Source organism: Odocoileus virginianus, chromosome 27 (assembly GCF_023699985.2).
Source record: "Odocoileus virginianus isolate 20LAN1187 ecotype Illinois chromosome 27, Ovbor_1.2, whole genome shotgun sequence".
Lineage (NCBI taxonomy): Eukaryota > Metazoa > Chordata > Mammalia > Artiodactyla > Cervidae > Odocoileus > Odocoileus virginianus.
In genome coordinates, this window is record NC_069700.1 from 16,410,818 (window position 1) to 16,421,631 (window position 10,814).

At 34.3% G+C, this 10,814-nt stretch overlaps 1 protein-coding gene across 2 annotated transcripts; it reads left to right on the forward strand.

Moving 5' to 3' along the window:
- Positions 1-952: 952 nt before the first annotated feature.
- GMNN (geminin DNA replication inhibitor) lies at positions 953-8,875 on the forward strand. Of its 2 annotated transcripts, none has more exons than XM_070456226.1 (6): positions 953-1,028; positions 3,601-3,678; positions 4,308-4,455; positions 6,755-6,837; positions 7,131-7,241; positions 8,439-8,875. In XM_070456226.1, exons 1-6 carry the CDS (start codon positions 978-980, stop codon positions 8,526-8,528), a joined length of 561 nt encoding a protein of 186 aa, XP_070312327.1. In that variant the 5' UTR covers positions 953-977; the 3' UTR covers positions 8,529-8,875. The 2 variants fall into 2 exon arrangements, with proteins under 2 accessions (XP_070312327.1, XP_020747944.2); XM_020892285.2 differs by lacking the exon at positions 953-1,028 and adding an exon at positions 1,635-2,941.
- Positions 8,876-10,814: the final 1,939 nt, after the last annotated feature.

Here is a 10,814-nt window from a genome sequence, read left to right on the forward strand (position 1 = left end):
CCTATGCCATACACTTTGATGTTTTAAACACCCACTAAGTGATTTTGGAACCCCAGGCTGCGACCCGCAGTTTGAAAACCACTGCCCTGGCTCAGCCCGACCAGCATTTGCTTAACATTAAACAGACTGGAAAACAGGCTGCGTCACAGCGTTAGACTTTCTTTCCTAAGCTTTTATGATTGCGTTTGTGTGTGCTGGCACACAGCATAAAATGTATTCACATGGGATGGGTCATAGTCAAAGTTCAGAAGTCACTGCACTGAGTAAAGAAAGGCATAACTGCAGAAATCAGTGAGATCTGTATGAGAGAAGAGAGACGGCTGAGGAGTTCAAATTTGGGTTTGGAGTGAGTGGAGCCAGTGTTCTGGTTACTAAGACTGCATAACCCTCTGTCTCCTCCCTTTTCTTTGCATCCATCAGTGCCTCAGTTAATGGTGGTTAAACATTCCCTACACGTGGAAATGCATAATCTTACTTGATTAGATATTAAGTCAGTATTAAGTTATTGCTGGTTACCAGGGCCAAGTTTATTATAGCTTAAAACTGTCTTTGAAACAGCAAAGTTAGGATGCTGTTTTTGACCTGATCATACCTGAATGTCTGTGTTTTACTTTTCCCACTGACCATTTTTCAGATCTTTGGGAGCCCTGCATTTAACATAGAACACCATCATGTTTTGTAAATTTGCTTAGACTACATATTTTCTCATGTAACAAAATTTTACCAGCCAGAATTATTTTGTGTGTGTGTGTGTGTGTATGTATAAAGTAAAGATACTAAGAGTCATTAGCTTTAGTCACTTGTCATTGACAGGGCTGAGTTTGGGTACAGTGAGAAAAGATTCTATCTTTTTTATCGTTACGATTTTTTAATTTTTATTTTTACGTTGTACTTTGAACAAAAAACTAAATTTCACTTTCTGATGCAGATTGTTCTGTTTTTGAATTGCTAGTCTTCTGCTCTTCATCAGGTGTGTAATGAGTCACAACATGAAGCAGAAACAAGAAGGATTCCAAGAGAATGTAAAGGTATGTGATGCAGTCACTTTCAGCTTTTGTAGAAAGCAGGTAGTTAGATGTTTTTTGACATAATTTGGTCAAATTTAACTTGGCTATAATTTCTATGAACCTTGGCTTAACTAAATTTTGAGTCTGAGGGCAAATAACAATAGAGGACTGTTTAAAAATGAATTATGGTTGAATTAAGTTTTGTGATCCAGGCACATAGGATGTTTTTCCATTTATTTAGGTCTAAGTATTTTGTTGTTTTTAATGCTATTGTAGCTGGAATCATTTCCTTAATTAAATTTTTGGTGTGGTCATTGCTGCTATATAGAAATGCAACTGACTTGTATCTTGATCTTGTTTGTTTCAACCTTGCAGAGCTTGTTTATTAGTTGTAATAGTTTTTTTTTAGTAAATTCCTTAGGGTTTTCTGTATACAAGACTTTTTATTCCTTTGTTTTTACTCTTACTACATTTCATGAGATGGTTTTATTAAAATCCTTTTAAGTGTATATTCAAATTAGATCTTTGATCACAGAGACATTTTGCATTATTACCTTCCCTTAGTATCTTCCTTACATTATTTTTCTTGAATAATAGTTTGTACTGATAATATGTGAATTTGATCCCATCATCTTCCATAAAGGGTAATAACATCTTGCACTTGTGCTTTGTATGTGTGTGTTTTTAAACTTTTTATTAGGAAAATATTAAAAAATAGTAATTTAATCTCAATTTACTTCCCCCACTTTCAGCAATTATCAGTATATCAGTTCAGTTCAGTCGCTCAGTCGTGTCTGACTCTTTGCAACCCCATGGACTATCAGTATATGGCAAGTCTTATTTCATCTCCGTCTCTATTTGCTCCTTCTTTCTTCCACTGAATTATTTTGAATCAAATCCCAGACAGATAATTTATGTAATTCCAGCAGAGTCTAACATTTAAAGAGAAGTCTAATGTTTAGTAGTTATAGTACAACTATCTGGGATATAAAAGGACCTGGGTTCTGCTTGGTTGTGCCTCCAAAACTGTGATGTTGGGTGAGTTATTTAGCATCTCCGCCTCAGTTTACTCATCTGTAAAATGAGCGAGTTGGACTGAAGCTAGTCTGTAAGAGTATATTTTAGGAGTTCATGGATTCCTTGCCAGTCATACACAAAATGCTGTGTGTGTGCTTGTTGTTACTGTTTCTTGAGGGGGTTTGCAGAATATAAAATTGTTTTCTAAAAAGATTAAGACTCATTAATATATGAGAACCTTTCTGGCTGTAAAGAGCTTATTCTAAATGCAAGATCTGTATGAATAAAATGATAATAGCAATATTACATTTGGGTGGCTGGATGCTATAAAGCTTACAGTTGTGAAAGTTAAATCTTGGAAATGGTCATTTAGTATTTCAGTCATTTATCTTAGTAGCAAGTGTTTAAATAAATTAACATCTATTATTAAAGGGTTTCAAAGTTGTATTTTCTTCTGTTTGTCTGGAGACTGTTGACTAATCTTAAATTATATCTGAAATGTTGGTGTAATATTTGTTCTCCCAGTAGCCAGCGTTTGTTCTTCAGTTCAATAGTGAGATAATAATCAGCAGTAGAAACTTTACCGTGGGAAAGGTGAGCTCTAGTCCTGTGTAGTGCAGTGTGGAATCAGTAACTTTCTCACGCTGCTCTGGTGTCATGTTCTTACTGACTTTGTTTGAGTATTCACTATTGTTTGCTATCCCATGGTGGCAGTATAACTAATGATTTTTTGCAGATATAGTAGAGAGATCTTTTAGATCAGGAAATATACAGGAAGGTATTTACATATTACAAGGAAGGCAATTTTTTTCCCGAAACAATAGCTTGGGCATTTTGGAGTTCTAGTATGCCTCAAGCAGTGACATTTTTGCTGTCTGCTAATGAATGGTCTTGAAGCAAACTGCTTCTACACTCAGGTAAAGGTTGAGGGGGAGAAGCAGGTCTTCTTACATGTGTTATGTTCTTAAAATTATATTCTTGTGGTGAATTCATATAAATATGTTAGGGGATATTCACAATTTAAAGAAAGCCTAAGAGGAATCCTTTTGATTAGGGGAGAGAAATATTTTGCAGTTAAATAATTAACCCTTTCCTCCAATTTACCCCTTTTGTGGGTTTCTGCCATAAATGTAATATATTTGGTACATTTCTAGTTTCTGTGTGAAAGATCTTTTTTTTTAATAAGATGGAATACAGATACTTCTGGTATTCTGGAATTTCACCATATATGAAGTATTAGAACTTAAAAATGTTGTATTTTTGTTTTAACTAAACAATGACTGTATGACTTTAGCAAGAACGTATATTGAAATGGGAGAAGAGTGACTTGTTTGTGTCAAGTTTGAGTAATATGATTTATTTTTAGAATTTCTTCAAACTTTATTAGAATTTTAGGGAAATAATAAGTTTGCTAGTTGATCAAACCATGTGTAATTTTATAAAATTATATACCATATCAAACATTAATGTCCTTTGGGTTGTTTTGTTTTGTTTTTTGTCAATTATAGTAGGATTAAGATAGTAACAGTCCATATAGTAACTTAGTAACCAGATAATTTATTATGTTGACTTCCAGAATAGTCCTGTTCCAAGAAGAACTCTGAGGATGATTCAGCCTTCTACGGCTGGATCTCTGGTTGGAAGAGAAAATGAGGTGTGTATTGTTGGGCTAGAATGGGGTACAGATGATTCTGCACTTACATTAAACACATTTCAAAGACTTACTTGGTCAGAAATACCTAAATCATTGAAATTTGGAAATAATTTAAGGATAACAATTGTATATTCCCCACAGAAGTGGTTTTTGTTTTAATTTCAGTTTAGGAAGTTGAAAGTTGGTATGGATATCTGTAGCAGAACTGGGATAATAAATTATTATGAGTTAACCTATAGGCATAATGTTTGATTTCTTTCTCCTTTTTTTTAAGAATAAAATGTTAGATTCAATCATTTACCCCTGTATGTAAATAATGAAATCATGGATGAGGGTTTCTAGACTTTTATGGGTTGCAAATCATGCCTTCCCATGGTACTGAATTATTTAAGTAATAAAAATGAATTCAGCTAAGCCTTAGACCGAAGTCTGATCTAAAATAATTGCTGTAAATAAAATTCCTAAAATATGACTATATATTTTTGTAGAGTTTTGAATTTATAATCTCTTAAAAGAGCCAAAGATATCAAAAAAAGATATGAATACTTTAGTTTTAATCAAAAGAGACAAAGCTATTCAGCTTTCTTGTTCATTAAACAAAATGACTGATGTACATATTTTCATTATAGTTGGTTAAAGGCTTGTCCAAACAGAAACATTGGAATGACCAGTTAATATCTAAGACTTCCAGCTCTGGAGTTGTTACTGACCCAGAACATAGTAAAAATAAAACTCTTGGAGGAGTCAGCCAAGAAGCATTTGATCTTATGATTACAGGTACAAAAAAATATGTATATATGCAGCTTTTATCTTAAAAACCTAAATTATAATAAGGGTAAATATTGTTTGTTGTTATGAATTCTGCCCACAGCTTTTTAATCTATTAAAATATTTTGCTTTAATGTTTTTGATAATTTAAAATTTCTTATGGTTGGAAATACATAAAATGTAAATTTGGACAGGTCCTATGGTTCGATAAGATCCATATACGGGTTTAATATTAAAGGAAAGGATAGTGAATAATATGGCAGCTTTGATATTGGACATGTAAGACTTAGAAATAGTCTCTTCAGAAGAAAAGTGTCTAGAGAATGAATTTGCAGAGAGGAACTTGAAGAAAAGATACCAGGAGAATGATATAAGGGAACAATAGGAACAAGAAGAGTGAAGATGAGTGAGAAGCATGTGCCTGTGACAATTACTGGTTTTAATGGAATGGCAGTGGAATTCATAAAAGGAAGCTAGTGATGTTTTATAAGTACTATGGAAGGTGATTACTTCTATTCTAATAATGAGTCATTGGATATTATTACTGAGGAAAAAATTTGAGACCTAGAGAAGTTAATGGTCTCACCCAAGATTAAAGTGGTGTTTGGGCTCATTTTGAGTTGCCTGAATGACAGTGGGGGAAGAAATAAGTAGATAGTGGGTTTTTTAGGCAAAATAAAGAAAGGTTGATTGCATACAAATAAAGAAGTTTTAATAATAGTGTAAAATAAGCAATAGGATTTGTGATACTCATCTGATTTGGCTAAAATTAATGAAGATTGATAGGAAATAATAACTAAAGTTAAATATGGAAATAAATAACTCAACTATACATTGTATTGCTATCATAACCACATAGAAAAAATTAATTCATTTAACTTGAACACAGAACTCTCCTCATGGGATATACTGTGAGGACTGAAAGAACTACAAAGAAATCTTGAATTTAATTTTTGCTGTTAGTGGTATTGCTATAGTAGCAGTTATGGGGGAAATTTGAGTATATTTTAGGATTAAGCAAATGGGTAATATGTTGATATTTTTGGGTTCATGGTATGGTGAAGGGAGATACAATATGTAATGGGGAAGGAAAGGAGGAACTCTTGTGGAACTGGAATTGGGTGTGTTGGTATGAACTGATTTTTTTGTTTTTTAAAGAATCTACCTCTGCCAGTGAAAGAGCCCAGAAACAATGGCACTAAATAACAAGAAGCACAATCACATCCAGTTCTTGGTTTGTAAACAGGATTCTCCACTAAAGCTCCCTGGAGAAATGGCTGCTTCCAGGACTGGGGCAAGCTCACTATAGAGTGAGTTTGTAATCTCTTGTGTTAGAAAACACAAGAAATCTCTTGTGTTAGAAAATCAACAACTGATGCAGAGGTTAAACGGATAAGGAGACTGCTTTAAGGGATCCCCTTGGCTAAAGTAGGGAAAGTTTGAGCATCAAAATGAATGATGGCAAAAATGGATTATAATACACTGAATTAAAAAAAGAGTACATGAATCCATACTGGTAATTTTCTTCTGAATTGGGGGAGGGGATGTTCTTTGACAGAATAATGCCAACTACTGAATGTAGAAGGAACTACATAAATGGAAAATCACTACTTTTTTTATCCATCGTAGAAACAGATTTAAGAAATATTAGTGGAGCTAAAACTGGAGGAAAGGTTGTTAGGGAATTGTATGTTAACACCACAGACTCAAAAATTTTACTCCATAGATCATTTACTTGTTACCGAAGGAAAAAAATGCCTTTACAAGGGAGAAATCATCTTAAATGATTGAATATAACATCTAGGATTGTGACAAACTAGGATTGTGACAAATTAGTATGTGCTTCTTCAGTGGTACACTGGGAAGGATACAACATGTTTACACAGTGTCCTTGCCAACATGTATAGCTTGAACCTAATAATGAAAATGGACAAATGCAAATTTAAGGGCAGTGTAAAAATAACTGATCTGGACTTTTCACAAATGTTACTGTTAAACAAAAAAAAAAGTATGAAGACACATAGCAAATGCAGCAAACAACCTTTAACAATCTAGGTGAAAGTTATATGTGTATTGTACTGGTGTTGGAATTGTTTTGAAAGATTGAAAATCTTCAAAACGTTTGGAAAAATAAGAGAAAAAATTGATTTGGCTTTCTAACTTTAATCTTTTTTAAAAATGGTATTACTAAGTACTGAGTAAGACTAAATTTTTTTTTAATAGACAAAAAGTTACTGGGTTTTTACAGCAGTATATATATACAGTAATGATTTCCGAAGTTACACTGTAAAACATTCATTTATTTTAGAAAATCCATCCCCTCAATATTGGAAAGAAGTGGCGGAAAAACGGAGGAAGGCTCTCTATGAGGCCCTTAAGGAAAATGAGAAAGTATGTACTGAATATAATTTGTGACATTTTTAAACATTCCAGGATCATTTTTCTTCTGTCTAAGATATTTTACTAGAGCAATATAAACTAGATTTAATGTTGGCCTAGTAAAAGTTTAATTAGGCAGAACTGTTACACAAAAAGAAGCCTATTGTGTTGAGAGTCAAGGACAGCACCTTTGTTAGCAACTTTGTCCTAAATGTGCTATCAGCTGTATACTTGGAGGCATATAATTTGGTTTACAGTGTCGCAAACCTGTGAGATATTGAACTATTTTGATTTATGTCACATAGCTCCATAAGGAGATTGAACAAAAGGACAATGAAATTGCCCGCCTGAAGGAGGAGAATAAGGAACTGGCAGAAGTGGCAGAACATGTCCAGTATATGGCAGAGATGATACAGGTAGGTGTCTTAACCTTCACCTGACCCAGAGTCCTCTGTTTTCCTATCAAGTCCAGGGAGTGTGATCAGAACGTGTTTGGGCTCTAGGATCAGATCTCCCAATTTGAGTCCTAGCCCCTGCCTCGCGCCATTAAGTTAGAGTTAAGCAGGTTGTTTATCCTGTCAGGGCTCCATTTTCCTCATCTATAAAATGGGAGTAATAGTGCCTACTTTATAGGCTTCCTATGAGAATAATGAGTTATAATAGGGAAAAAATTGAGAGAACTGCCTGTACCTAGTGAGAACCCAAAACTGTCAGATGCTGTTGTTTATTATTATGAAACAAAAGGACACCTGTTTTCTTGTAGAGATATAAAAAGGAATTATATCTGAAAGATATAGGGAATTTATTATATTTCACAGGTGTCAAATTTTCAGACAGGCTTTTTAAAAAGTTTTTATTGGAGTTTGGTTGATTCATAGTGTTGTGTTAGCTTCAGGTACACAGCAGAGTAAATCAGTTACACATACATATATATATATATACACACACACAGACATCCACAGTTTTTATTTTAACTAATGCCAATGAGACATGATGGGCACTTATAAAACCGGTATTAATAATTGGTGTACTGAGTAGCTTTGGTCATCTTATCTTACTTTTTTAAAAAATTTGGAAGTAACTAATGTGTTTATAAGTATTAACCTGATGACTCTTAATTTACCAGTCTTAAAAACTAGGTCTTAAATTTATTCATGTCTGCAAAACATCATCTTGTGGTTAGGAAGGAAGTTTTTCAAATCACAACTTTTCTTGTACTGAATTTCTGCCTTACATTTTAGCACCATGACAGAATAAAGTTTTCATTTGGAAGCACTGTAGTAGCTCTGTTAACTGCTGTGGGAGTATTGGTCCAAAGCAGATGGGAAATTAGGAAACCTGGTCCTTTATTGTAGTTTGAGAAGTATTGGTTTGAGTTGTATTCTGAAAGCATCTCAGTACTTAAAAATAAGCAAATTTGTAAACACTGACTTTGCAGAAATAGGATCTAATATGGTTAGCACTTTGATATAACACTTGACTGCTTCTAAGTGAATTTAGTAGAGACATTATGAAACCTTATTACAACATTGAGGGTTCCTTATATCAGCATAGTAATAATGGACTTGGATTGTAAAGTTTTTAAAATAAATTATTGGTTTATTCTTTAAAAGAGGCTGAGTCATGAACCTCTGGATAACCTTGAATCACCGTATAGTCAGGAATTTGATCCTGAACAGGCAACTGCTGAGGATTCTGAATGAAGTAGAAGACTCAGAAATTGCTGGTACATGTGCTGAAGAAGTTGTCTCTTCCTCTACAGATGTAAAACCGAGTATATGAAATTCAGTAACTGCCAAAGTTTACCTCCACTGTAGTTCTTTGTAGCAGAGCAAATAACTTTATTATATACTTTTTTTTTTTTTTTTTTTGCAAATAACTTTATAATGAAAACTTGTTATCAGATTCTCTTGTTTGTATCCTGGAACCCTACTATTGTATTAAAATACAAATACTATGTATTTTTAATCTATGGTGTTTTGTGTAAATAGCATTTTCTCAGTTGTCAGACATGACTTGTGTATATGATAAATAAACTTCATTCTATTGAGTTTTGTGTGCACCTTGGAAGAATGAAGCATAAAGTCTGTGTAGAAAATTTGTCTATTTCTGTGCTTTTTGTTTTGTTTCCTTTCTGTTCTGCTAACTAGCTTGGAAGAAAACAAGGGGAAATGACTTCTCCCTCTTTAGACTGAGATAGCTGAGGTTTTCCCTCATAAATCTGGTTGCACCTCAAGCTCACTGGAGGGAAATTTGATTTCTAGACCCTAAGCCCCAGTAATAGGACCAAGTAGAAGTGTGAACATCTAGATATCCAAAAGCTCCCCAGGTGAATCTGATTAGCCACGAGAAGGCTCAACTGGCTGGTAGGATCCTACTCTCCTTGGAAGGTTAAGATGTTGGGGTGATGTTGGTGGTCTTAGAAAAGCAGAGGGTGCAGCACATAAAGAAATGCAGGAATAACTAAGGGTTCTGAAACTTTCTGTTAACACATCTCACGTACTGGAGTAGACAGAGTGTGTATATTTAAGTAAGGGTGAAATGAAGGATGTACTGTTGTAGGAAGAAAAAGGCATAGGGGGAATTGAGAAGTATACAGCATTGGGATTGAGTAAGTTCTGTGGACAGCATACAAGCAACAATTGTATAAATTGACAATTGTGTAAATTGACAATAAAGAGCAATATCAAGCTTCTAAGGATTACTTTAGGCATGTTATTCTAGAACTTCAATTTTCTTATCTCTAATATTGAGGTAAAGTCCACCTCTGTGTTTGTGAGGACTAAAAATTTTAAGTAATGGAAACTTATTAACCTATAGCAACATTGTCCAATAAAGGTTTTTGGGATGCTGGAACTGAATTGTCCAGTATAATACCCAGGTATCCTTGAGTACCAAATGTGGCTTTATGAATAAGGAACTAGCAGTTTGTTTATGTTTTAATGAGCCATGTGAGGTCAGTGGCTGTGTATTAGTGCAGCTCTAGATGTTTTAGATTTGGTGTATTAGCCCAAAGAGAGAACTGAGGAAGAACAGATAAATTTTACATTGTTTTTTACCACCATAAAAATAATTTTTAAAAAGAATTAAGGATATTCTTGATTAGAGGGAGAGGGGGATCAGAGGAGTTTAGAATGAGTGGTAAAGAGGAGAGCTAAGTAGAATAGGATGACTTGGCAAATAGAAAGTATTTCTGGAAAATGTCAAAAACGGATTGCTAGGATTTGGTAGCAGGGAGCAAAAGGGGAGGGAACTGAGGATTTTAAAATTTAATGTCAGAGCTAAAACTATTAATCTTCTAGAAGAAAATAGGAAATTTCAGTGACCTCAGATTTGGTAAAGATTTCTCCAAAAGGACACATAACTAATTATACCATAAATCGGATTGCATAAAAATAAAAAACTTCTCTTTGAAAGACTCAGGAGAATGCAAAGACAAGCCACAGACTGGGAGAAAATACTTGTAAAACACCCAACAAAGGATTTCTATCTATAAAGAACTTAAAACTCACTAAGTAGATAGACAACCTTCCCTTTAAATGGAGGAAAGGTTTGGACACCTGGAGAGCGTATGTACAGACGGTAAACAAGCGTGTGGAAAGATGGCATTGTTAGTCATTAGGGAAGTGCAAATTAGACCAGTGAGATTCTGGTAGGTGTGCATCAGAATGGCTCAAGTTTGAGAAAACCTTAACAATACCAGGAGTTAAGGATATGAAACAATGTCGCATAAGGATATGGGACTCTGGCAGTCCTGGTGGCAATATTAAATGCTACAGGTGCTGTTGAACTGTTAAACCGTTCCTTAAAAATTAAACACACATTCTATATGATCCGGCCATTCTACTCTTAGGTATTCTTACCTGAGGGAAATGAAAGCATAAGTCCTTTATGAAGATGAGCAAATAAAGCCCTTGTGCTCAAATGGTTATCTAGCATTTGCTTCTAAGAGAATCCTTACAAGGGACAACAAAGGGAAATAACCATTT

What these genes read in the sequence shown, in the direction of transcription:
- GMNN (XM_070456226.1), top strand. Translation starts at nt 978, where the DNA reads ATGAGTCACAACATGAAGCAGAAACAAGAAGGATTCCAAGAGAATGTA. An exon ending in GATTCCAAGAGAATGTAAAG is followed by an intron (nt 1,029 to 3,600) that starts GTATGTGATGCA and finishes GTTGACTTCCAG; the next exon opens with AATAGTCCTGTTCCAAGAAG. An exon ending in TGGTTGGAAGAGAAAATGAG is followed by an intron (nt 3,679 to 4,307) that starts GTGTGTATTGTT and finishes TTTTCATTATAG; the next exon opens with TTGGTTAAAGGCTTGTCCAA.